Consider the following 27,040-nt stretch of genomic DNA (forward strand, 5'->3'; position numbering starts at 1 on the left):
TGATTCTAATCACCGTCAGGCGGGGACAGCGCTGCAGCGGGGTTTCCTGAAGGTCTGGGAGTTGTGTGCCCCCCCCTCCCCCCGAATGCTAAGAAGGCCACCTGAGGCCTGGAGAGGGAGCTCATCTCCTTCCTTATTCCCAGCATGCTGCTGTCAATGGACTAGGAGAAAATCATTTCCAAAAAAAATCATTTTCTGGTTTCTGTGGAGCATGGGAATGGACCTGTGGCCATGCCCCAAAGGCCACCACCAAGCCCACAGCAGAAGGAGCCATGAAACGCTGCATCTCCTTAGTGCCAGGCATGTAGGCGCTCCTGCTAGCCACAGGGGTGGGAATCGACGTGGTCCCCAAGTGCCCCACGTGATGAAATGCCTCGTGTGGAAGAACGGTCTAATGGCTAGAAGGCCCAGGTTCAATACCCACCTCAGCCACTGACTCTGTGATCTTGAGCAAGTCACAGGGCCTCCCTGTGCCTTAGGTGACAGCTATAAAAGGAGAATAAGGATTCCCTGCCTCGCAGGGGTGTTGGGAAGAGAAATACCCTGGAGGTCGGGTGGCACTCGGACACTATGGTAAGGAGGGACATGAGCAGGGAGAGAATTTCTCTTGTGTTTGCAATCCTAGCTTACGAAGCAAAAGGCCCCACCAAGGACATGCGGATGGCTACACCCTAGCCACGGGAACGCAGAGCACAGGGGAGAGGCAGGTGGGTGTTTGGTTTATTTGACTTTCAGATTTATTTGGGGAACTCAGTGAATGCACTAGTACAAAATAAAAAAACAAAACATGGCTTTGGGGTGCGAGCGGCACCAGCCGGGCTGCGATTTTCCTCTGTGCCAGGTGCCTACTTATTTCTTGGCAGCGTCCTCAGGCTTTTTGGTGTCAGTTGGGGTGATCTGGGCATGGCTCTCAAAGGTGACTGGGATCGTGATCTCGGCAGACTGGATGGCCGGCTTGGGCAGGGGGGCTTCCACCGTCAGCATGCCGTCCGGGGAGAGCGAGGAGCGGACCGAGGTGGCGTCGATGCCAGGGGGCAGGCTGCACAAGGGAGAGGCAAGTGAGGGATCGTGGGGTCAGTGGGCTTGCCTGGGGGCACCCACTAGTACCGGATTCCTGTCTACACTCTCTTCCAGCAGCGATCCTGTGATTAGCCATAGAGGGCTGGAAGTAGATCCCTCCTGGGACCTGCCACCACCGCTCTCTGCACCACCCTTCGCTTCTGCCAGCCCAGGAGACGTGGCCAGGAACCCAGATTCTGAGGCCTTGCCTCACAGCCTTGCTATCACAAGGCTAAGCTGGAGCTGGGGGACTGAACACTGGGGAACCTTTATATCCAGGGGATCCTTATCATGTGGGAGCCTGATGGCCCGAGTCTCCCTGGAGAGCATGTTCCCAACGGTGCATGGGAATACCAGCGTTCCAGGGATAGGACTGTCTCCTCTCAATGCTCCTTGCTCATCCCAGTGCCAGGGGTTGTCAGCTGCCGTCCTTCCCCTAGGTCAAGCCAGAACAGCTCCCTGCGTCCAGTGTGCTGAACTGTACATATGGCAAAGACCTCTTCCCCCACCTTCCATGGCTGGTGGATGATGAAGGCCAAGTGTCTCCCAAGAGCCCTCTCTCCTCCAGCTACTTACGTGTATTTTCTGGTGAAGCACCTGGAGATGAAGCCGTGTTCGTCCTGCTTCTCCTCATGCTTGCCTGGAAGAGGAGGAGACAGACCGTTTCAGAGGGGTGAGCGATGCATGCAGGGGAATGATGCCTGGCTCAGGGCCATGTCCCCGGCTCAGCTGGGATTCTGCAGCCAGAGGTCCCCGGGGCTTACCCGGCCGCTCCATTGCACTGGGAGAGTGGAGAAGGGAATGACTCGCCCCAGCCTCTCCGGGCACTCCTCCACGAGCCCGCCTCCCCAGCCATCATGCCCACTGCAGGACTGTGAAGGTGACTAGGAGCTGCTTGGCTGGGGAAGCAGAGAAGGACGTGCTCCTATTGCAGCTTCGTTTCAGAGCTGCGAGCCTCTAGTCTGAATCCGGGGGCGAGTGTGAGGACTCAAACCCCAGATCCGCCCTGGCAGTTTGGTTTCTCCTGCTCGGCCTCCAGTGAGGGGCAGCCTTTTTTTTTTTCTCTCAGCCGAAATCCTCTGAGATCAGCTGTTCTTGCCAGATTCCCACCTCTGGGCAGGGAAGCTTGCCCGGGGTGGGGCCAGGCAGAGGACTATGATGGGACTCTGTTTTTATTCTGTGTACATACAGCACCTAGCGCAATGGGGTCCTGGTCCTGGACTGGCCCTCCGAGGGGCTACAGCTCCTAATTTAATATGATGCTCCTGCCAGTCCAGAAGCTCCTCTGAGCTGAGAGTGCCACCGTAGTAGGGACAAACAGGCTAAGACGGCCAGGCTGACTTCCATGGTGGTGTCCTTGAACCCAGCTGTCCAGTGGTGGAAAGCTGGTACATCCCCAAGTGCAGGCAGCTTCCCTCACTTGCAGTGGGAACTCCCCTACGCTGAGGGGGCTGGGAACCGGGGCCGGAGCCAAGCTGCAAGCCTTACGGCTCCCAGAACCGCTGCTCGACCGCCCATCCTTCTAGTTCTCTGCTTCCCTGTTACCACGGTTACTCTGCGCCTGGGCAGGGCGGCGTTTGCATCGGTTATGATTGCAAATGGAAAAAAACCAGCCCCCCACTCGTCAAGGCAGCTTTGTTACAAAACAGGGAGGCGCGGGCGCCTCTGAGCAAGGGATGCAGCATCCAGGTTGCTCAATCTGGTTTTCAGAGCATGAGCCAGGCAGAGCTGAACAGATGGGAAAAGACCAGGAGCAACTACAACTATAAACAGGAACGCAGGGGGGGAGCAAACCTGGAATCTTACTGCTTAGGGGGATGTGTTTCGGCACCTGACAATGGAAAACTGAAGAAAAGCCCAGAGTCTCTCCCTGCCCCACCAGTTGCAAAGGAAAGCTGGCATCCACTTCATCTCCTGGATTTGCATCCTCGGGAAGGAAACATGCCAGCTGCAGTCTGGACGGTTCCAGAACAGCCTGGCTTGGATGGTAGCCCTCCGCTCCCCATGTCCACAGCTGCCAAGCCCAAGGTTTCAGAGGCAGCCTCGCCGCATCCGCCTGGTTTGTGGCCCCTGAGCTTCACATTAGGAGCTGGGTGCTAACGACCCGCAATTTTCTCCCTAAGGTACTTATGCAGCCCCTTTATTGTAGTATCTGAGCGCCTCTCAATCTATTCCTGCCAGGTGGAGAAGTGTGATTACCCCTGGTTTACACAGGGGAGGGCCCAGGTCCTCTGCTATTTAGGCACCGACTCCCACTGATCTAAATCCCTTTGGGGAGCTGGGGCTAAGTCACATAAGGAGTCCATGGCAGAGCAGGGATTTGAACCCATATGCTAGTATCTCTGCCCAGCTGGGTCCTGACAGCTGACCTGTTGTCCCACAGGAGCAGTGGGGCACTCCACAAGCGAGCACTGTCTACCTTGGATTGAATCGGTCCTTTTTAAGCTTCCGTTCTGCGTGCCACCATTCTGAGTCCATTTCACCTGCATGTTCTCAAACCTGCACCAGCCCTGCCAAGGGTTAATCACGAGAGTTTCAGGTTTTGCCAGGAGCTGCTGAAGTCAGAAGTTGTCTCCAGCTGGAATGGAGTCTGGAAAGGACCTAAATCCTGTCCTGCAATCTATCGCTTTACAAGCCCAGCGGGCATTCCCCCAAACTGTTAGCTGTCTTCTCTGGGCCGCAGATCTGCAGAGCCTTTGGCTGGTCTTAGAGTCTGAAGGCAGTTGGGATGGCTCACACCGGGTATGCCGGCATCTGGCCTTTATCCTTTAAAGGAAAATGAGCTCCCCGGTGTCAGTTCATCAAACTGCTGCTTGTCAGCTCCTTCTTAGCCAGCACGATCCCATTGCTCATGGGCTAATTGCAGGGACTTTGGTGCAGAAACTGAAGTCACTTTGCACACCAGAACTACCAATTGCCACAGCTCACCTGCTGTCAGGCTTCCTAGCAAACCCTGAACTCGGTCAGATCCTCAGCTGGTGTGAACTGGCATCACTCCAGTGAAGTTTGTACCAGCTGACAACCTGGCCCTCAGACACAGCTAAATTCCTCCTTAAAAAAGGGTGGTGGGGGATGGCTCGGGGGGGGACCAGGGCTGATCTATACATGATCCCATCCAAACCACAGCTGTTTTGTATGGTTGGGCCAAAGCACGGGGTAGTTTGTTGTTTGACTTAATTTCATGGGGTGTTTCTCAGTTGGAAGCTTTTTGGGGGGTGGGGGGAAGGAGTTGAACAGAAGTGGCTGGAAAATGAGGGGGGGGGAAATTCATCAAATTCCATCCTCTTCACACACTTTGCTTTTCTCCTTGAAATTTTGATAGAAAACATTGGGATGTGAGAGGCTTTGCCTAGCTCTCGTTTGGGATCCGAAGCGGTGGGGGAAGGGGGAGAAGCTGCTGGAAGGAACGTGATTCAAATCCACCAGCAACAGTCACACGATTCCCCTGAGAACCAAAGCTGCCATGTTTCGTGCTACCCTAGAAAATATGCCCTTTGCTGCCAGAGCAGTCGCTGCCAAGTACATACACGCACTAATGAAGCACTCTGGCCCAGATCCCCAAAGGTATATAGGCTCCTTGCTTTCATTGGAGGACCCTAGCAAAATCTATAGGTGCTGGAGGTTAGACTGTGAACCAGAGACTCTTGGAAACCTGGGTTCTGTTCCCAGCTCTGTCGCTGACCTGCTAGGTGACCCTGGGCAGTCATTTTCCAGCTCTGTGCCTCAGTTTCCCTTCCCACACTTTGCTTATTTAGACCTTATGCTCGATGAAGCGGGGACTACTTACTATGTGCTTGTACAGCACCCAGCACGCTGGGGTCCTGATCGAGGTTTAGATCTCTAGGTGGGCATGAAATTACAATATTTAATAAGATTTAATCATAATAGTAATATGGGGTGGCATAACCAGTTTAGTCCCTGTGCTAATTCCTTCCCCCATCCCCAGGGTCCCGTGTATTGTATATGCCTAGGTGGGCAAGCAAGTCCTTTCCCTCTTCTTCCATCACCAGAGCAAACACCTTCCTGGCCGATGGTGAGGAGGAACGTGACCCCTCCCTGGAAGCAGGGGGAGCCGTGCAGCTTTCAAGCAGAGCGAACAAGCAATGCACTGCAGGCTCTAGCCACTCCCGAAGGCTGTGTGGATGGGGAGTGAGGCTGCTGCCCGTTGCCCCCCTGCTTGGGCTGGGGGGGCCTGAGCACTAGGAAAGCGAGAGCTGCCAAGCCGAGGGACTGAGAGGGCCAAGGGTGCACCCGTTCCCTAGCACTCACCCCGCAGGCACCCACATGTGCCACATCACTGGGGGTAGAATCTGGGCTCTCCGGAGCCACAGGTGGCAGCCGGCCCGGTGGAGCCTGGGTCACGCACCCTGCCCAGGGGGCAGCATTTGCCACAGACATAGGGCTAAAGAGGGAGACTGGCTGGGGCTCGAAGGAGACCAGGTCTGCCCCTCGCCTGAGCCAGGCGGCGTCAAAGGAAGCACTCACCGGTGATCTCCACCACGCCATCCTTGGTCTTCACCACCAGCTCCTCCGGGGCAAAGTGGTTGACATCCAGGGCAACCTTCCAGCTGTCCGAGGTCTGCCGGATCTCCGAGATGCCGCTGCTGAGCTGGCGGCTCAGGGCCCGGCTGTAGGCCGGGTTGGGGGAGGCTGGCGAGGTGACGATGGGGCTGGTGATGGCGACGGGCTCGGTGGCCTGGCTGGGCATCAGGCGGAGGTAACCCGGCCAGCTGGTGCTGCTCGGCCACTTGCCCCAGTCCTCGAGGATGTGGGGCATGCCGAAGGGCTGGTCGAAGAGCCGGCTGCCCAGGTACCAGTCCCGCCAGGGGTCCCAGCTGGGGCTGCGGAGGAAAGTGAAGGGCACCCGGCGCTCCGACATGTCACGCTTCCTGCCCTTCCCCGACGGTCCGGCCTCGCTGCTGTGGCTGCAGGGGGAGAGAGCACTGAGTCTCTAGAGCCGCTCCCGCGGGCTGGCCCCTTATGAAAAGGCAGCCGGTTATTTTTAGCCAGGCATTTCAGCTGGCTATTAATGGAGATTACACGGCTGATGAACAGCAGGTCAGCTGTCGGGCTCTGCCCGCTTTCTCCCACAGCTGCTCTGTCTGCGAGCAGGGGAGAGTGGGGCTGGCTCCCCACGATCTAGCAGCAGCTCTCGGGCAGCAGGAAGGCGGCTTGGGAGTGAAGACAGGACTCTGGGATTCAGGAGAGTTTTTAGTTCTTGGGCCTTGCCACAGCTTCTCTGTGTGACCCTGGGCAAGTCACTTAATCTCTCTGGGCCTCAGTTTCCCCCCTCCTGTAAAATGGGGATAATGATGGTCGTGTATTTGTGTTGTGACCTCTGCAGGCTGGGGACTGTTTCTTACCGTATGGTTGTACAGCACCTAGTACAATGGGGCTTGGCTCTCAGGAGGGAGGGGGACTCCAAGGGGATGTCCACACTGCATTGTAAAACTGTCGGGGGATCCAGCTTTGTGGACTCGGTGTTTCCGAGCCCACGGTTGAGCGTCCATGCTGCGTTGTGAACCCGCGTTTCCAATTGCTGGCCTTGGATCTCCCAGTACTGACGGGTCCACACTGCGCTATGCAGATCTCCTGACTCGGCTCTGCGGCTCGAGCTGTGTCCACACTGGAACGTGACCGGGCTTGGACTCGTGTCACAGCAGAACTCTCTGGCTCTGACCCTCCCACTAGCAGGAGCAAAGGGTCTGGGTGCTGAGCGCTTGGTGGCCCATGTCACACCAATTTCAGTGTGGACAGAAATAGGGTGGGGGGCATGGATTCAAACCTGTGTCCAGGGGAGAGATTCCCAAAGACTCCTGCAGTGTAAATGCCCTGCCCAGCTGCATCGTGTTGTCTAGTGCTTAGAATGGAGGGACTCTTCACCTGCAGCTGGGCCTTACCCTGGCTTTGGGGCTTAAGGGGTGCCGTGGTCCACCGGGGAGCCTGCTTGCAGACTAGCTTGGTAGGTAAAATGCAACAGCCCAGGACTCTTTGCCGCAGCCATGTTTCCCTCCCCGCCCCCAGCGCATCTGGGTCTGGCTGGGCTCCCTTGAGCGACTGTTGCAGCTTCATTAACTCGCGCTGCAAAACGTTTGACGTCCACGCTGGTGGTGGCGGGTGCCGGCGAGGGGCTGGCTGCGTGCAGAGGCCTTGGAGCCACATTAAGCGAGAGGCTGGGTGCAGGGGGGGAAGAGGGCTGCGTGTGGGTGGATAGAGCAGTGATGGGGAAGCGCAGGGCTGAGTGGATGGGCGGGTACGGCTGTGGGGGAGGAGATAGTGAGTGAATAGGTAGACAAGGCCCAGGGCATTCGGGATGCGGGCAGCCAGGGAGCAGCGGGAGAACAAGCCAGGCTCCATGCAGACAGTGGCCCAAGACAGGAATTACTGGCTCCTCTGTACATAGTCGGGGAGGAAAGTGGGGCAAATGCGTTGGACAGCTGGCTGCCTCCCGCTCAGGTACCCCCGGGATTGCAAGGATCCGCTTGCGCCTTCTGCCCCCTTGTCTCTCTGTGAGAGGCCAAGGCGTGATCCCTCTCGCCCGTAACCACCTCCCGGACTGCTGCCCTCTCCTGACTCCCTAGCCGGGCACAGTGCGGGGCAGGATCCAGTTTCAAACCCACCGCTGGGCTGAGCACAGCCGTTCAGCTGTAAAGGAGCCCGTGCCCACCCTGCCAAGGACAAGGCAATTGAAAGCCTGATCCTGGCACGATCACTAGAGGGTTCTTGCTTCTTGCCACGCTCTTCCCCACTTCCATTGCACCGGCCCCTCCCTGGGCAGTGGAGAATCCAATCCCAGGGGTGCACGCAGCCTGTGTGCTATGGTGGGGGGGGTCTCTGGAGGCCTGGGGTGAGGGGCAGGCAGGAGAGGAACAGAAGCAGTGCGTCTACTGGTTTGCTGCCCCACGGATGCAGCTGCAGGAGATACCGTGCCCTAGGGCAGCAGATGCCAGCTTGGCTGGGCTGCGCGGTGAGGGAGGACACAGGGATGGCCGACCAGCCCCCGCATGGCCCCCCCGGTTACAGACCCCCAGCCAACAGTCTGAGACCCTGTCGGCTTTGAGACATACATCTGGATCCCAGCCAAGCTGAGGGCAGAGATGGGGCTGGTGCCAGAGCGGGCAAGGGCACAGCGAGGGCACAGCCTGGCCTTTCCCGGCTGCCTCCCTTGGCCGCGACGCACACAGGGGCCGGGGCGGGGCGGGGAGGGGGCGACTATCGCCTGTTGCCTCAATTACCGGAGATTGACAGGGCCCATCTGCCACGCGACACTCTGCTCCTACAGCTGCAACAATTACCGAGCGTGATGAGGAGGCTGAGTGCGGGGGCGGCAGGGAGAGACTCTGGGAATCATCCAGCACCTTCTTCCCCACCCCCCACCCCCCACCCGGCAGGGGCCTCTGTTCCCAGAACACACAGGCGCAGCCAGCTGCTGCCAGCGGGATCTTCAAACCCGTCACCCCAGCTTCCCCTGCCGGCCAGCTGCAGCTACAGCACCGGGCCAGGGCTGGGGGCGGGGGGCACAAGCCCCTGGTCTCTCTGCTCTGTCCCCCGCCCCCGGTCCCTACCAAATCACCCCAGTGACGAGGTGCCCCTCTTGACGGGGCTGGGGAGCAAATCTAGTGTTCAGCCATGCCCCAGCCCCCCGGGCAGAGGGCAGCCCCAGCGGATGGCAGGAACGTGCCCGTCCGTGGGCTGGGGCAGGAGAATGATGGTGTCCCATCTAGTAGAGGTAGTGGCTTAAAGGGTGTGGGGTGGCTCATGGGTTTCTTTCTCCTCAACCACAGGCTGATGCTGGGCTGCCCCATCCCCCTCCCTCCCACTAGGCAGATGTGGGGCATGGTGGCCGTCCTGGCGGGGGCTGCCGGTCTGCCCCCTCTGGCTCTCCATGGCTTTTTATGAGAGGTCTGTCGAGGTTTTGGTGGGCCCCCGAGAAGCAACCCGCACTGTTCTAAGGAGATGCCCTGGTGATCCCAACCTCCCGTCCCCACCACCTGCCTGGCCCCACGGCTCTGGCCCACAGGCATGGGCTGGGCTGGGCTATTCCGCCACCAAGGCTGGGCAGAGCTCCCAGAATGGCGGGAGAATGAGGACACCAGGGTTCAGGGCATCTTCTGGGAGTTAACGGTGGGGGAGCAGGTGGCCTTGTTGAGTGGAGGACTTAGAGAGCCCCCGTGTTCATGGCAATCTCCCCTCTCTGCAACGGTGGGGCCAAAATCCCAGCAGTGGCATAAACGGGGGACTCTCGAGTAGAAGCAGAGAAGTTCTTTCCCCTCTGTATTTGGCAGTGGTGCGACTGCTGCTGGAATCCTGTGGCCGCGTGGGATGGTGGTCAACTGGAGAGGGGTCAGGGAAGAGCCCTGAGAATGATGAAAGGATTAGAAACCTGTCTTAGAGTGAGAGACTCCAGGAGCTCCATCTATTGAGCTTAACCAGGGGAAGGGCGTAGGGTGACTTGACCACAGGCTATCCGTATCTACCTGGGGAACCAATATTGGACAATGGGCATGACCGTCTAGCGGAGAAAGGGCTAACACGTCCAAGGGCTGGACGTTGAAGCTAGACAGATTCGGAATGGAAATAAGGCGTTTGTTTTTACCAGTGAGCGCAATTAACCATTGCACCAACTTCCCAAGGGTCCCAACGCTATGTTTAACTCCAGATGGGATGTTTTTCCAGAAGCTCTGCTCTAGGGATTATTTGGGGGCCATTCTGTGACCTGTGCAAGGCAGGAGGTCAGATTAGGTGAGCACAGCAGTCCCTGCTGGCCTTGCAATCTGTCTGGCTACCCGGCTGGGACTGACGCCTTCATAGAATCATAGATTAGGGTTGGATGAGACCTCAGGAGATCTAGTCCAACCCCCTACTCAAAGCAGGACCAACCCCAACTAAATCTTCCTAGCCAGGGCTTTGTCAAGCCTGACCTTAAAATCCTCTAAGGATGGAGATTCCACCACCTCCTTAGGGAACCCATTCCAGTGCTTCACCACCCTCCTCGTGGAATGGTGTTTCCTAATATCCAACCTAGACCTCCCCCACTGTAACTTGAGACCATTGCTCCTTGTTCTGTCATCAGCTACCACAGAGAACAGCCGAGCTCCATCCTCTTTGGAACCCCCCTTCAGGTAGTTGAAGGCTGCTATCAAATCCCCCCTCACTCTTCTCTTCTGCAGACTAAATAACCCCAGTTCCCTCAGTCTCTCCTTGTAAGTCATGTGCCCCAGTCCCCTGATCATTTTCATTGCCCTCCGCTGGACTCTCTCCAACTTGTCCACATCACTTCTGTAGGGGGGGGCCCAAAACTGGGCACAGTACTCCAGATGGGGCCTCACCGGTGCTGAATGGAGGGGAATAATCACTTCCCTCGATCTGCTGGCAGTGCTCCTTCCAATGCAGCCCAAAATGCCGTTAGCCTTCTTGGCAACAAGGGCACACTGCTGACTCATATCCAGATTCTTGTCCACTGCAATCCCCTAGGTTCTTTTCTGCAGAACTGCCGCTTAGCTGGTCGGTCCCCAGCCTGTAGCGGTGCATGGGATTCTTCCGTCCTAAGTGCAGGACTCCGCACTTGTCCTTGTTGAACCTCATCAGATTTCTTTTGGCCCAATCCTCCAATCTGTCTAGGTCACTCTGGACCCTATCCCAACACTCCAGTGTATCTATCTCTCCCCCCAGCTTAGTGTCATCTGCGAACTTGCTGAGGGTGCAATCCATCCCCTCATCCAGATCATTAATGAAGATGTTGAACAAAACCGGCCCCAGGACAGACCCCCCAGGGCATGCCGCTTGATACCAGCTGCCAACTGGACATCGAACCATTGATCACTACCCCTTGAGCCCGACAATCTAGCCAGCTTTTTATCCACCTTATAGTCCATTCATCCAATCCATACTTCTTTAACTTGCTGAGAAGAATACCCCCGCTCTCCTGCTGGTAATAGCTCACCTTAAGTGATCACTCTCGTTACAGTGTGCATGGTAACACCCATTGTTTCATGTTCTCTATGTATATAAATTTCCCCACTGTATTTTCCACTGAATGCATCCGATGAAGTGAGCTGTAGCTCACGAAAGTTTATGCTCAAATAAACTGGTTAGTCTCTAAGGTGCCACAAGTCCTCCCTTTCTTTTTGCGAATACAGACTAACACGGCTGCTACTCTGAAACCAAAGAATACAGTGGGAGACCATATCAAAAGCTTTGCTGAAGTCAAGGTATATCACATCCACCACTTTCCCCATCTCCACAGAGCCAGTTGGCTCATCATAGAAGGCAATCAGGTTGGTCAGGCATGACTTGCCCTTGGTGAATCCATGTTGACTGTTCCTGACCACCTTCCTCTCCTCGAAGTGCTTCAAAATGGATTCCTTGAGGACCTGCGCCGTGATTTTTCCAGGGACTGAAGTGAGGTTGACCGGTCTAAAGGTCCCCAGATTCTCCTTCTTCCGTTTTTAAAAGATGGGCACTATATTTGCCTTTTTCCAGTTGTCCAGGACCTCCCCTGATAATGGCCAATGACTCTGCAGTTACATCAGCCAATTCCCCTCAACACCCTCAGATGCATTAGATCCGGCCCCATGGACTTGTGCCTGTCCAGCTTTTCTAATAGTCTTGAACCGCCTCTTTCTCCACAGAGGGCTGCTCACCTCCTCCCCATGCTCTGCTGCCCAGTGCAGCAGTCTGGGAGCTGACCTTGTCTGTGAAGTCAGAGGCAAAAAAAGCATTGAGTATTTCAGCTTTTCCCACATTCTCTGTTACTAGGTTGCCTCCCCCATTCAGTAAGGGGCCCACACTTTTTCCCTGACCACCTTGTTGCTAACATACCTGTAGAAACCCTTCTTGTTACACTTCACTTCCCTTGCTAGCTGCAACTCCAATAGTGCCTTGGCCTTCCTGATTTCACCCCTGCATGCTGGAGCAATATTTTTATACTCCTCCCTAGTTATCTGTCCAAATTTCCACTTCTTTTAAGCTTCCTTTTTGTGTTTTAAGCTCCCCAAAGATTTCTCTGTTATGCCAAGCTGGTCACCTGCCATATTTGCTATTCTTTCTCCACATCGGGATGGTTTGTTCCTGCGCCCTCAATAAGGCTTCTTTAAAATACAGCCAGCTCTCCTGGACTCCTTTCCCCTTCATATTAGCCTCTCAGGGGATCCTGCCCATCAGTTCCCGGAGGGAGTCAAAGTCTGCTTTTCTGAAGTCCAGGATCCGTATTCTGCTGCTCTCCTTTCTTCCTTGTGTCAGGATCCTGAACTCGACCATCTCGTGGTTACTGCTGCCCAGGTTGCCACCCACTTCTACTTCCCCTACTAATTCTTCCCAGTTTGTGAGCAGCAGGTCAAGAGGAGCACGGCCCCTAGTTGGTTCCTCCAGCACTTGCACCAGGAAGTTGTCCCCAACACTCTCCAAAAACTTCTTGGAATGTCTGTGCACCGCTGTATTGCTCTCCCAGCAGATGTTAGGCTGATTGAAGTCCCCCATGAGAACCAGGGCCTGTGATCTGGAAACTTCTGTTAGTTGTCCAAAGAAAGCCTGGTCCGGTGGTCTATAGCACACGTCACCACGACATCACCCTTGTCGCTCTCCCTCTAAACTAACCCAAAGACTCTCAACGGGCTTTTCTCCAGTTTCATACCGGAGCTCTGAGCAGTCCTACCGCTCTCTTACATACAGTGCTACTCCCCCACCTGTCCTCCCATACCTGTCCTTCCTGAACGCTTTATACCCATCCATGACAGTGCTCCACTCATGTGAGTTATCCCACCAAGGCTCTGTTGTTCCAATCACGTCCTGGTTCCTTGACTGTGCCAGGACTTCCAGTTCTCCCTGCTTGTTTCCAGGCTTCTTGTGTTCACGTCCAAGCACCTAAGAGAACTAGTCAGTTTCCCTACTTCCTCAGTGTGAATCCGGAGGCCTCCCCTGTTCCACCCTCCTCCTTGTCTTTCCTCCTGGTAGCCCCCTTAGCTCAGGGCTTCGGTCACCATCCCCCTGCCAGCCTAGTTTAAAGCCCTCCTCACTAGGTTAGCCAGCCTGCCTGCGAAGATGCTCTTCCCTCTCTGTTAGGTGGATGCCATCTCTCCCTAGGAATCCTTCTTCCCGGAGCAACATCCCACGGTCAAAGAATCCAAAGCCCTCTCTCCGATACCACCTGCGTAACCCCACATTTACCTCCACAATTCGATGGTCCCTACCTGGGCCTTCTCCTTCACCAGGGAGGACGGACGAGCACATGACTTGTGCCTCACCCTCCTTTATCCTTCTTCCCAGAGCCATGCAGTCTGCAGTGACCCGCTCAAGGTCATTCTTGGCAGTATCCTTGGTGCCCACGTGGAGAAATAGGAGGAAGTCGCGGTCTGAGGACTTGATCAGTCTCGGCAGACACTCCGTCACAGCCTGAATTCTAGCTCCAGGCAACTTCTCGAGTCTCCCAGTCTGGACGGCAGCTGGATGACTCCGTCCCCCTTAGGAGGGAGTCCCCAACCACCACCACCACCCGTCGTCTCCACCTGGGAGTCCAGCTGCAGCATGGACGCACCTTAGGCTGTCACTGTGCAGGCACCGAGAGGCCGTTGCCAGGCAGCGAAATGGTTATTAGGACTAATTCTTTGTTTAGGCCCTGACAATGCTTAGCTCCGTACGGCTCCCCTCCCCGAGAACTTCCCTTTGCAGCCCAGAATCTCCACTGCAGACCCACGCAGCCCTCGAATCGCTTGTTGTCTTGTGCTTCCTTCCCCCCCCCCCCCCCCGAGCCACAGCTTGCTCTGAATTTGGTGCCCCCCAGGCTGTAGCAGCGAGCTGTGGAAGCAGCCAGGGATGCTCCATGGGGAAGCATCCGTCACGGCTGGCATGTGGCAGATAAAGCTGGCGCTAGGCCTTTGGGGGGGATGCCAGGGAGCTGCACTCAATTTGCCTCCTGGAGGGGCTACAGCAGGGATGTCAGGCTGCCTGCCCTGGGATCAGCACATCGCAGGCCTGGGTGAGGCAAGCCCCCTGTGGAGCGACTGGCAGTCTTGGTCCAGTGGCTGTGAGGCAGATGGGCACGAAGGACTGCCTTGGCTGGCACTTGCAGTGCTGCTGGACGCCGAGCCATGTGCCTTGTTTTAATTTCCCCACATCCTCTGTAATCCAGCTGCCCAACTCTGCTCAATTCAGCTGAATCCCTCCCCAGGCCGGCTGCTTTCTTGTGGGAGTGCCTCGAGGCCCCACCTGAGATCAGGGCTCTGGGGTGCTAGGCACAGGGAAAGCCCCAAAGAGATTACTGTCTAAAGAGATGAGGCAGAGAAGGGAAACTGAGGCACAGAGGGGTGTGACTTGCCCAAGGTCACTCAGCAGGTCAGTGGCTGAGCTGGGTCTAGGACCCATGGTTTTTGACCCCCAGGTTTTTGCCCTATTCCCTAGATGGTGCCTCCCTGTGGCGGGTCCCCGGGGGGCTGTTCATGAGAGGTGCGCACTGCCATCCCCACGAGGATTTTAAACTGTCTGTCTGTGTTCCCACCCTGCCAGCCTGGGCGCCTGAACCTCCCACGTCCATTTATAGAGCAGGCACTGCCTGGACAGCTCCCTGATACTGCACTGTCAAGTGCCCAGCTCCTTCCTGGGGGGGCCCAAAGAGACCCCCTTCCCCAGGTTCAGGCTGTCTTCTGAGCCCACCAACTCATGGGCCAGGTGTGCTGCTGGGCTTGTGATGTGGACACTTATCAGTTGAGAACTAGTGTGAGTGATTCCTAGGTTTTACAGCCAGGAGGAGCCTTTCTGGTCACTTCATTGGATTCCCTGCAGCTCCCCCAGTGAGTCCTGTCCCGAGCCCTCATGCTTGTGCCTGAGCGAGTGTCCCCTCTCCAAAGCGTTCAAGCCCCCAAGTGATGGAGGATTTGCTGCTAGGCTGGACCCATGAACCCAGAGCAACCACACCAGCTTTCATTCACTATGAATCGGGATGGGTTCAGGGAGAAGTTTCCTTTTCATAGGTCATGCCTGATTCCCTCCACGCCCCTTGCCAGTTTGTTATTGTAGGGTCAGTCTTGAACCTAGGGCTTTGTTACTGTAGGGCTAGCTCTCGTAAACTGGTTTGTTACAGGATCACACGTGTGCTGAGCCATCGGTGCTGAATTTACGTTGGAGAGAAACAAGACTAGCCTAGAAACCAGGTGCCCATTTTTAACAGAGGGTGAGTGGCCATGGGAAACCAGCTCCCGAGGGAAGAGGTGGATTTGCCTTCTCTTGATGGCTCCAAAGCCAGCCTTGCAGGCCTTTTGGGAAAAGATGCTTTAGCCCTACACAAGTTACTGGGGTAACTGGGTGAAATCTGCTGGCCTGTGTTACACAGGAGCTCAGACCGGATCAGCTAAGGCTCCCTTCTGGCCTGAAAAATCCCCAAAGCTACAAGTACTGAATATTTAGTTATGGAGGAACCGCGCACAGAGTTACGCTAGCCTAGCTGCCTCCCTTTAAAGCTGGAGGCTGACGCGCCCCCCCCATGGGAGCTAATCACGTGCCCAGACTGGAAAGCCAGACTAGGCCTTATTAGCTTTCTGCAGCTGAGACATTACCATGGCAGCATCTCCCCTGCTCACAATGAAACCGCCTCCAGGCCAAGCAGCTGCTGTGGAAGGAGCCTCAAAGAGTAATCATTCCCTGCACCTGCTAATGTACCTGCCCTGACTTCAAACGGCTCCAAGTAGCACTTCCAGGTCTCAGGCCCACAATCCCTGCACCTTCAAGCAGAGGGTGACTTCTCCAATTATTGCTAAGTCCCAGCTCTTAGTACTTGATGTTTATAGTCCCATGAGCCATTTGGATCCTTCCCTCGTGGAAGAAGATGATGATGTTGTGTGTCTTTCTAGTCTTCTCATGCTGTTCTTTTCATCTCCGGTGTCTGCTCTAGCTTCCCTCCCCCTTTTTCTCTTCTTTAGTATCCACCTATTTCGTTTTCCTCCCCCCGTTCCCGTCCATTCGTCTTTGTGCCCCTGTTCCCTTTCCACCTCTTAAATGAAAAACAAGCAAATCACCCAGTCAGCTCCCAAAGGTGAAAGGCCCTGGTTGAGTTCATACAACCTGCAGCGCTGAGTTGATCTGCACCCTCTTTCTCTGTTTTCCTGTGGCATTGAGCTCGTCAAGGAGGGAGAGGAGTGACTTGTGCTGGTGGGATGGGGCGAGGTCGGGAACAAAGGGCTCAGTGTTCCTGATATTCACTCCTGCTAGCAAAGCCCTGGAGGGTTTGCAGATGGTGTCGTTATTGAAGTCACATGTGCAAAGTTTGTTTTGTTTTTTTTAAAATATAGCTTTCCGGAAGCCATTGCTCCAGCCTAGCGCAAAATCACAATGATGAGCCCTAGCCCCTACCTTCTGTCTGCAGACTGACAGCTCCACAGCGTTTTACCCCTTCCCCGCCCCCCCATGGCTGATCATGTCTGTAGGCTTATTGGTGTCAGGGCATCTGTGCTTGGAGGAGTGAGCGCTGCCATGGAAACTGCAGCAGGGGAAGAAAAGCTGAGCGAGGAAAGTACCACAAATATCAAGGGCTTGATCCTGCCAGGGGCCGAGCACTGCGCCCCGACCCAGAGGGAGATTAGACAGCGCAGGGAAGCCTAGAGATCTGGAGACAGAACTGGGTTCATAGTGGACAGCCTTTGCAAAGCCCACCCCAATGCCCTCTCCAAACAGACCACTCAGCACCCTGCGAGTCCATTACAATATATACTGTATGTTTTATTAGAATCCATCCAGCTCACTGCGTCTACAGCTGTACTCACAACCCGAAAAGGAGCGGGGCGGGGCGGGGCAAAAAAGGCAAATACTGAAATATTTCTACATTTGTTCCAGTCAGCTCCCTCCACCGAGCAGGGGACAGACACTGTAGAAGAACTTGAGGAAGACTGGACTTTTTCCCTGATGCACTGTCTTTGTCTGGTGTGTCGCTGATGTTGGGTGTGGCCGAGTCGTAGAGCGCCAGGCTAGCGGGGGCTACTTGTGGAGAGGAAGGCGTGGCCTTTCTTAGTACCTCATTTCACCCGTGGGGTCTCCGAACGCAGTCACGCCAATGCGTGCGTCTCGGCCTGAGCAGTCAGGACAGCATGAGGATTTGTGTGTGGGAGGGGAGGGTTTCTTGTCTGTACGTTGTCCTTTCTGTGGCATGGGGCACAAGTGCAAATAAACCGTAACAGCAGGAAATCTTAATGGCGGTTGTTCACACACGCTGTAGAATATCGTTTTTGTTTTTTTAAAAAGCACGTTCCCTGCTTTGCACCTTTGAAGGAGCCAGTTAGCACAACTGTCTGGGAACAGGGTCGCTGACTGGAGCAAAGCATCGCTTTCCTCCCCTGTAAAGACAACTTGAGCCATAACACCACCCCTGCTGCTTAATCTTGCCAGCCAGGGTACTTCAGCCCCGGCCAGCAGAGCAGGGCGGCCAGGTGCCTTGGAGAGGAGGCCCATAGCAAGTGTGCTGCAGGTTGGAAGTGCACAGTGATGGAAAGGGCCGTTTGTTCAGGTCACGCAGACCACGCGCCCCCGCGCTGTTAAAGGACCAGGCTGTTTGTGACTGGCATTGCGTTCCATTGCAATGGTGGTGAGATGCCCCTGCGGCCTGACCTGGGATAGCCATCCCTTCTCAGCAGGAGGGAATGCATCTTGTGCTGGCCTGTGGAACAATCTCCTAGGGGACGTGGCAGAAGCCCCATGACCTGGGAGAGTCAAAAGTGGGCCAAGTAAACACTAGCCAACAGCCTGGGAAGACTAACCCTGCACTGGCCAGGTGATTTGTTCCAGCCCTACGTTTTACGGGTGGGTCAGCCTTTGAGAGTCGGGCTTAACTGGGGAGGTAGGGTCTCCCTCCCATAAACACATGGGTGTGACAAGTGGAGATGTAACCGGATGCTCTGCCTATATAAAGCCCCAGGGGTCTGGGGCCAGCCTGCCCTGTTTGATTACAAGACCCAACTGGGAAGAGGTCAGGCATTCCCTATGAAGGGCTGGGAGAGCTCAGTTGAAGAGGGGCTGCAGGCAGGAGGGTGGGGTCTGTGACTAGTCCTGGGGGCAGGGTACAGCGTGATCGTTCTTTGGGTCCTGGCAGCCTGCTTTGGTTGGGAACGTTGTGTTTTGTGAGGTTTTGTTTGAATTGACAAAGCCTGGATGAAGGGCCTGGGCAGACACGCCTATGGGCTGACCAGCCCTGGAGCCTCACTGGAGTTTGAAGCTGGGACGTTCTAGGTGTTGCGGTTGGGAGGTATCTGGGCTAGGAAAGGAGGTGCTTGATTTGTAGAAGTGAGAGCTGAGGCTTTCCTCACCACTCGCAGGGATGTAAGTCGAGTGCTTGAATTATTGGGGAGCTGGGTCCCCTTACTGTTTCTAAGAGCTACAACATGCCTGGCTTACAGGCCCCATTGCTTCTCACTTCCGTTAAAGTGAGCAAGTCACTTGCCATTCAGGACCTGCCTTATTTTTTTTCCCCTAAAATTTGAGCACTGACAATAGCCCATTGGGTCCCATCCTCCTCCTCTGGCCCACAGCAACGGGTCCACTACCCAGTCACTTACAGAGCAAGGGCATGTTAAAGAAGCCACTTCAGCCCGTGATCCAAAGTCAGTCCAAGTCTTAACGCCATTGGGCGATAACGTAGCAAGGGGGGATAGCATCTGCCACTGTACGAGAGAGTGACTCCTTAAGACACCATCAACCTGTGGAACTCCTTGCCAGAGGATGTTGTGGAGGCCAAGACTATAACAGGGTTTTAAAAAAAAAAAAAAAAAAACCTAGATAAATTCATGGAGGATAGGTTCATCAATGGCTATTAGCCAGGATGGGCAGGGATGGTGTCCCTAGCCTCTGTTTGCCAGAAGCTGGGAATGGATCATTTGATGATGACCTGTTCTGTTCATTCCCTCTGGGACACCTGACATTGGCCACTGTTGGATGACAGGATACGGGGCTAGATGGACCTTTGGTCTGACCCAGTATGGCTGTTCTTATTTTTCTTTAAAATCAGGAAGCACCCCACGTCTTTGGAAAGTTGTTCTGTTCCTAAGGTCAGTGACTCATTTGCAATGTTTGCTGAAACCAGATTGATGATCTAGGGATGCAGTCTTCTGTTATCCATCCCTCGGCACTGTTCATTGCCAATTTCTCAGAGGATGCTACATTCAGCCCAGCACCCTGCTCCTGTCCCGGGACTCTGTGGCCCCTGCCAATCTGGCAGATGCCTGATCTGTTTGCAACTAGTTTCAGTTCAAACAGCCGCTCTGGCAACAATGAACATGTAAAGGAAGGACTAGACATACCCCATAATCCACTTAGACTTGGGTGACTGAAACACCACGGTTGAGTCTCAGCTGATGTAAATGGAAGCAGCTCCTTTCACTGTAATGGAGCTTTGCCTGCTTACACCATACCGTGATCTGGCCCTCTGAACATTCCTAATCAAGAACCAAGCAGGAGTCCGTTATCTCCTCTTGGACGGCCAGGCCCATGCAAAGCGATGAGACGGTAGCTCGCTCAGTTGGCAGTACAGACAGAGACAGTGCCAGAGAACAAAGGAGTTTGACAGCCTGCATCTCAGAGAGTGGATACAGTGTAAGAAGCCACCTCTGCGAATTTGATTTCCTGGTCCTTATCGCTGCTTTCCTGCTGCAGCTGCCAGAGGGCTCGGAGCTGAGGGCCAGGAGATAAATGCAGCTCTATGTTGTTTTAGGACTTTTAAAGTCCCTGGGCTGTTCATTAACCCTTTCTTCTCCTAAACCTATAGTAGAGACGGGCTTGAATTGGACCCCTGGATCTGAGCAGCCTGAATGCCGGAGGTGTTTGAAATATGAACCAGAGCCCTATTTTACACTGAGCTTTACAGTGGCCACAGCCAGCCTGCAGGATGCTCAGAATCTAGCTCACGCTCTGTTTAATGTTAAATATCTATCGTGTGCATGGGTCCGAGACACCCAAGCGCAGCTCTATACCCAGCGAGGCGTCTTACTCATTTGCACATGACATGGACGCCAGGATTCAGGAAGTAAAGTTAAGGACTGAGTGTGTCAGAGCTGACTAGGGGATTTAGGCACGCAACTCTCCTTAGAATCAATTACTGAGAGATCCTGGCTCCTTTTGGAGTCAATGGCAAAACTCCTACGGATTTCAGTGGGGCCAGGATTTCTTGCCAGGTGTTTAAATCCCCTCATCAGCTTTGCAGATCTCGACCTGGAGGTTCCATGTGTTCAGAACGTCCTACTTTCTGTCCGCGCTCCCATCACGGGAGCAGTGTCTCTCTGCTGTTCCCAGCCCCCGCTTGGCCAGTTTCTGTTGCCCAGGGAAAGGCTGCCATAGCAACACGAGTCCATGCTTTGAGGCACATGGTCCCTCAGCGAGAGGGAAGAGGAACGTTGCTCTAGAGAGTAACACTGCTACGCTCCAGGACTGGACCCGAGTCAGACCCCACGCCGTGGTGAGGTTCTGTGGCACATCCCCTGCCCTGCTGAGCCGCTCGGGGACCGTGCCCATTGGACTGGGCTATTGTGACTCCTGTCCCTCGGCGGGCCGAAGGAATCACACTGAAATAAATGAGAACGCTTTGCACCGCTGCTGGGCCCTTCTCTGAGCACCACAGTGCTCCTTACCAAGGCAGGCGCCTGTCACCCTGGGGCCCACTCTGAGAGGTGCTGAACGCCCTCAACTGCCATTGACTTTGATGGGCGTTAAGGGTGCTTCGCACCTTGGAAGATCGGGCCCCAGGGGCGCAAAGTGCCATCAACATCAGACTGCTGCGTAATGCCCTGGGACGGCAGCAGTGCCGGCCTCTCCTAATGCAGCGACTAGGCATGGGATTCACAAAGGGGGTTAGGCGCCTCACTCCCCTTGAAATCCATTGGTGCCTAAATACCTTTGGGGATCCCACCCACGGAGCAGTGGCCCTTCGCTCCTTGCGCCCCGTACGCTTTCGCATGGGCTGTGGTATTATGCAGCCTGCACCTAAGGACCGGGCTGTAGAGAAGCACTAGAAACCTTGGCCTCGGATGCCAGGGCGCCCAAGTGGCGGCAGTGTAGGTACGCCAGCAGCCCGCTTCGCACTCTGAACACGCCACGTTTCAGGCTGATGCGGTGGGATGCGCCAAGCTATTAGGAAACACTAAAGTTTCTCCTCCTTGCTTTTCAAAGACATTCGTAATTGCCTTTCTTTCCGGGCGAGTGGCCCAGCCCCCTCTCCAGATGAGAAAAAGACCAGCATGGAATAATAATGAACGCCTCCTGGGAAGTGGAGGTGTTAGTACCAGGCTCGGGTCAGCCTGGGGGCGTTTACTTAGCCAGCCTTGGCCTTCGGAGAGTGGCTGACAGAGGAATAAGAGCAGGGCTTGGTTCCCCCTGTAGATGGGTCTGAGATTGACCATCAGATGCCCGCTCTGATGGGAGGCGTTGCACTCAGGAGCTGTACCTAGAGCTGAATTTTAGGGGCTGGTGGAATCATTCTGGCTGAGATCCTCAGAGGGATTTAGGCGCCTAAATCCCATTGATTTCACTGGGGCTGAGGTGCCTAAGAACCATGAGATTCAGGGCCTCTGCCCTTGATTGGCACAATTCCTAAACTTGGGAAACAGTTCTCAAGAGCAAATGTCAGCCACTTGCTTCCTAGTCAGCAGCATGATCACTGACTTTTGGTTTTGCTGGTGGGTGCTTTTGAAGAGGGTGTGTGTGTGTTTGGGTGGGGTCTCTGCCCGGTTTGGGGGGAGGCTATTTTCAGCATATTTATACATTTAGTTCATATTCTAGTTCTTGAATGTGTCTGTCATTGGTAACTTTACTATTTTAATAATGATTCAATTATGAACTACATCATTACATTCTCCTGAATAACAGTATATTAAGATCACTGCAATCACGTACAAGCTGTCCTCACTAACGTCCCAGTTTAAAGACATTACGTCTCCCTGTAGCTTACTGGATGAAACGGTCAGCAATCTTACTTACAGCTAGTTCCCTGGTATGGTCTTGATGCACGTTAAGGACAGCTACATTATTCAGTTGTATCTGTCCCACTGATGACTGGTGATAATTTTTAAGTTTTTTGGAGCAGGAGCATTCCACAGTTCAGGACGATACAGGGATAGTGAGCAGGATTCTTATGAACTTGCAGTAGTTGGGGAAACATCGCACTTCCAGAGTATTGCAAATGACTCCAAGATCTTTCTCAATTTGGGCCCCATCATTTTGTATGTATTGTTGGGATTATATTTTGCCATGTGCATTACTTTGGGCAACAAAATGGCAGATGAAATTCAATGTTAAATGCAGTCACCCAGTTTTGTGAGCTCCCCTTGTAACTCTTCGCAGTCTGTTTTGGACTTAACTATCTTGAGTAATTTTGGATCATCTGCAAACTTTGGATCACCTCACCTTTTTGCAGCTCACTTATGAATATGTTGAACAGCCACTGATCCCAGACCAGTACAAACCCCTCATGGGACCCCTATATTTATTTCTCTCCATTCTGAAAATGGGCTGTTTATTCCTACCCTTTGTTTCCTATCTTTTAACTGGAGGGCCTGGGAATGCTTTCAGGATGCATCCGATGAAGTGAGCTGTAGCTCACGAAAGCTTATGCTCAAATAAATTTGTTAGTCTCTAAGGTGCCACAAGTCCTCCTTTTCTTTTTGAGGATCATCTAAGGATCCTTAATTTAATGACAAGCCTTTTGTTATCTTAAACACCCTGCCCCTCTAGAAACAAACTCCCTGCCCCCAGGGCAGAAGTTGTTAGCAGCACAGAACTCATCACATTCCACAATCAAACTTTTTTTTTTCCTCTCCCATGGGTGTTTGAGCCCTGGAGCAGCCCTGGAATTGGTGCCTCTGGTTGGAGGCCACCATGCTAGAGAGTGGCCGGTGTTAAGGTTGTGTGGACAGAGTACTTAGCTTTTTTTTCTCAGCTCTGAAAGCTGGAAGATGATCAGCAAAACCAGGCTTGACACCTCCGTCTAGTAAGGTGTGTGCATTACACACACCGTTTTGGCAAGTCAGTGCACGAAAGGCGCAAGCTTCAGAGAAGCAGCCGTGTTAGTCCGTATTCGCAAAAAGAAAAGATAAATTTGTTAGTCTCTAAGGTGCCACAAGTACTCCTTTTTCTTTTTGCGAAAGGCGCAAGCAAAGCCTAGGGAGTAGCTTATACTCAGATGGCCTTAAATCTCTACTGTCGCCTTTGTAACTGGATAGCATCACTGAAGGGCCTTTCCCGTATCACACACACACACACACACACACACACACACACACACACACCCCTTAATGGTGAAACAGTAACACGCTGGCTTAATATGTGTGATCACATCTGTCCAGTGAGGATAAGAGCCTATTAGATGCTTGTAGCTACCAGTGTCTCCTTTCAGCTCACATGTGCTTTTGGGGCTGGGGGTCCAAGGTTTGATGCCTGCTGAAGACTGCAGACTCGGCAGCCTGGATGTATGCGGACCGTGTCTGTTACACTTGTATTGTATGGAGGGGCCTCTAAGCCCTGTGGGGCAGGCATATTCTATGCACATGTGGCTGGGAGGCAGCAGGTAGTAAAGGGGAGGGTCCCTATAAGGAGAAACCTTTTGGGGGGCTGTTTTGGTGTCGTGATGCACACAGACCACCAGAGCGCCCCCTAGTGTCGGGGTGTGATGTTGCAGGGGTTTTGTCTCCAGTGCCCCCTGCAGGCTGTCTGTCTTTGCACGCCTCTGTGCAACACTAGCTGCTTCTCAGCCAATGTCCAGATTTGGCCGAAGTCCTGAAGAATCGCCCTGTTCTTGGGGCCCTGTGCGCTGCCCTTGCCCCAGCTCAGGTATCTAGCACTGTCCTGCCCAACCTCCGTCTTCCTGAGGCCTCTCGCTCCACCGGTCTCTGGCGTTTTGGCCCTTCACGGGCACCAGCAGCCCGTGTCCCCAGACTGAACTCTCTCAGCTTGTTCACAGGGCCCAGAGTCGGCCACGTTTATCTCCTGAGCCTTGTCCTGTCCCACCCTGGCTGGCTAACAAGTACCGACCCAATTACTGCCTAGGTGGGCCTTTAACCCTTCACTGCCTGTGATGGGGAAGGGTCCCCCAGTCACAGCTGGGAAATGGGGGAGGAATGAATGGAGTTAAAGACGGGGCTCACGTGGGGCTCTGAGATGAGCTCAAAGGATCAGCTAAGAAAGAATCCGACCGACCGCCAGCACCGCAGCATGACAAGGGATCTCCTCGGCATGTGCCGGCAATGACCCTTTACTTACGCTGCCCTCCCTGAGGGGCTAGCAAAGGATGGCTGCAGACAAACGGCCCTGGCTGTGGGGTGGATCTCACGGGCCTGGGCTGCCAAAAGCCCAGACCTCTAGCCGCTGAGCTAACGGGGCAACTGGAATGAAGCAAAGGAGCAACCCGCATCCATCAACCCCACACGTGGCTGCATCCACCCTTCCAGTGGGTTCGGGCCCAGGACCCAGCAGTGCCTGAATCCTGCCCCTCATTACTCCGGCGTCAATCAGGAGCAGCTCCACTGGCTCCAGTGAACTGGGCCAAGGTTCAGTTTCTGAGCCAGCAGATTTCAAAATGCTTAAGCAGGCGGCTCACTTCATGGATAAGCCCACAACGCAATAGAAAGCCAAGATGAGCTGGCTGCAGTTCCCCCTCCTTCCAGCCAAGGAGCTATAACAGTAATTATGTGCCCCACACATACATGCACCTGCTGTTTGGCCAAGATTTCTGCTCTCCAAAATGCACCATGGATGGGGGCCGAGACCTCCAACTCATCACCCAGCAAGCATTGAACTCTGGAGACCTCTGAACTGTTAACCAGAGCAGGATTCAAAGAGGCGTCTGGCTCCTCCCAACCCCCTGAGCCACTGGACCCTCGTGCAAACAAAGGCTGGAAAAGAACAATAAAGCCCAGCTATGGACTAATCTGTAGCAGCTGCTCCCTCTGCCAGGGGAGGCTCCGATGCATCATCCCTCCAGCCAGGCAGAAAGCATGTGGCTCACAGAGATTAAGTGAAAACAACAACAGAGCATTGTCGTGCCGGCGGAAAGAGGAGATTTTGGAAGCCGCCTCCATGCCCCTGCCTGCCGCCTGCTGAATGATTATTAAAGATGATGGAGATAAAGCTTTGCATAAATGTGTCCACAGGCTGTCCCAATCCCAGCCCCATTTCCACTCAACAAAATACCATCGACAGCTCATGGAGCGCCCTCCACAGGGCACCCTGGCCCTCTTAAAATTCAAGTCATCATCCAGGCTGTGCAGTGTCCTGCTGCTACTCTGTCCTTCCCTGGTCTGAACTGTTGCAATTACATTCAGGAGCAGCAGCCTCCTTACCGACAGGAGACCTCTGTCATTGGTGTGCAAAGGTAAAGAGGTCATGAGGGGGTAAATGGTTGGGCCAAAGTTCAGATCTGGATTGGGTGTTGGAGGGGAAGGATTGGAATTTGGCTCTGAAATTTCGGCCCCAAGTGGTGGAAATTTCAAAAGGTCAGTTGATCCCACAGGGTTTTCAGTCCTAGCCAAAGCAGGTGCCTTCCCCGTTCAGATCCAACCTGGAACCAGAACCACATGTTGTGTGACCAGAATAAGTCAATTTATGAGACTACAGGGTAGGAACTTGCTGCTTTGATTAACTGCATCCTAAGAAAGTGTAGAGGAAAATACCACTGAAGGGAGGGGTGGGACATGGCTCCATCCCATAATACTCCTTACCCAGAATTCTCCAGCATGGTGAGGACAGTGAGGCAGGGGAACTTCATTTAGCTGTTGTGATAAGCCTAGGCCTAGATGTCAGCTGAGAATTGACAAACTCACAGCTGGAAGCCAGGCCAATTCACTTGTGTACTAGTATAGAGCAAAGGGATTGTTAAATAGATAAGAATGTATTTGGGATTTTAAACTTCATGAAAACTAATGGGATGTTGCATGCATTGTTTTCACTTATCTGTATCCTGTTAGAATGTAATGGCAAACATTGATATTGTAACACCCCTGTAACTAAATGAGCCATCAAACAAGGAAGAAGCCTTGTGTAATGCCAATGAAGAACTTTAAGGGGGCAGTGCTAATTCTTGTGCATTTGAAGGCAAGTAGTCATTGTGTGAGATGATCAGAGAACATCGACGACTCTACATGCATACCTCTCTCTCTGCCCTCAAAGAAAGACCCCATGTGTGTAGTGACCCTGTCAGCTTGATTTCTGTGGGAAGAAGCTATAAGTAGGGACACAAGAGAAAATTCTTCATCTCTGGACTGTTTTTGGATTCTAACAGGGCAGAGTAACTGAGTGAGAAGACTGAGATCCTCATAGCTCCACTGGGTAGCCCTGAGAGACTTTTGGGGAAACTGGCAGATTACTACACTTCTGCTACCATTTGGAATTATAGACCATGACTCACCTGTAGATATATTTTACCTGCTTTAACCTCTCAATAACTCTTACTTCCTTTTCTTAGCTAATAAACCTTTAAAACTGGTTACCAGCGTTGTCAGTGGTGTGAGACCTGGGATGCAAATCAACCTGGTGAGTGGGACTGGGAACCTAGTGGTTTTTGTGATTTGATTTTTTTTTTTTTTTTTGGTGGAAATGACCATTTATCAGATAGTCCAGCTTGCCTGGGTGGCATGCTAGCCTGGAGTCTCTAAAGGGACTGTCTGCGACTCCATTATAAGACTTTTGTAGTACTTTGGGAGTTCACATTTATTACTGGGTTGGTGAAATCTAATCCAAGAACATACCACCAGTAGGGGGTCTGCACTGCTTTTTGACATTCTGCCCTGAGGTTGGCACTATGGCCGTGAGTCACTCCAGAGAGGTGTGTTTATTATGCTGCCTAGTCTTGTGTATCTAGCATGCTGTTAAGTGCAGTGCAAGGGGCTTTAGGATCCTGTGCAAAGTCTGTGTATGCGTATGCTCCGTGCTACACCTACCACATGCCCCTGAAGAGTTAACCTGTGAACCCAGAGCACCACCATGGCTAGAGCTCTGGGAAGGGTGTGCATAAGCTACTGGGGAGGCC

General features: G+C 53.8%; 1 protein-coding gene across 1 annotated transcript; it reads right to left on the reverse strand.

Moving 5' to 3' along the window:
• Positions 1 to 683: 683 nt before the first annotated feature.
• HSPB1 (heat shock protein family B (small) member 1) lies at positions 684 to 13,712 on the reverse strand. The gene is made up of 4 exons (XM_073315317.1): positions 13,248 to 13,712; positions 5,545 to 5,984; positions 1,636 to 1,699; positions 684 to 1,039 (listed from the first exon to the last, which is right to left on the reverse strand). Exons 2-4 carry the CDS (start codon positions 5,936 to 5,938, stop codon positions 850 to 852), a joined length of 648 nt encoding a protein of 215 aa, XP_073171418.1. The 5' UTR covers positions 5,939 to 5,984; positions 13,248 to 13,712; the 3' UTR covers positions 684 to 849.
• Positions 13,713 to 27,040: the final 13,328 nt, after the last annotated feature.

The sequence above is a fragment of the Lepidochelys kempii genome, chromosome 17 (assembly GCF_965140265.1).
Source record: "Lepidochelys kempii isolate rLepKem1 chromosome 17, rLepKem1.hap2, whole genome shotgun sequence".
Classification (NCBI taxonomy): domain Eukaryota; kingdom Metazoa; phylum Chordata; order Testudines; family Cheloniidae; genus Lepidochelys; species Lepidochelys kempii.

Bases quoted from the DNA above. Each gene is read 5' to 3' on its own strand.
- HSPB1 (XM_073315317.1), bottom strand. From the start codon at position 5,938: ATGTCGGAGCGCCGGGTGCCCTTCACTTTCCTCCGCAGCCCCAGCTGG. The intron at 1,700-5,544 runs GTGAGTGCTTCC...CTCCTCTTCCAG, and splicing joins TGGCGTGGTGGAGATCACCG to GCAAGCATGAGGAGAAGCAG. The intron at 1,040-1,635 runs GTAAGTAGCTGG...TCCCTTGTGCAG, and splicing joins TGCTTCACCAGAAAATACAC to CCTGCCCCCTGGCATCGACG.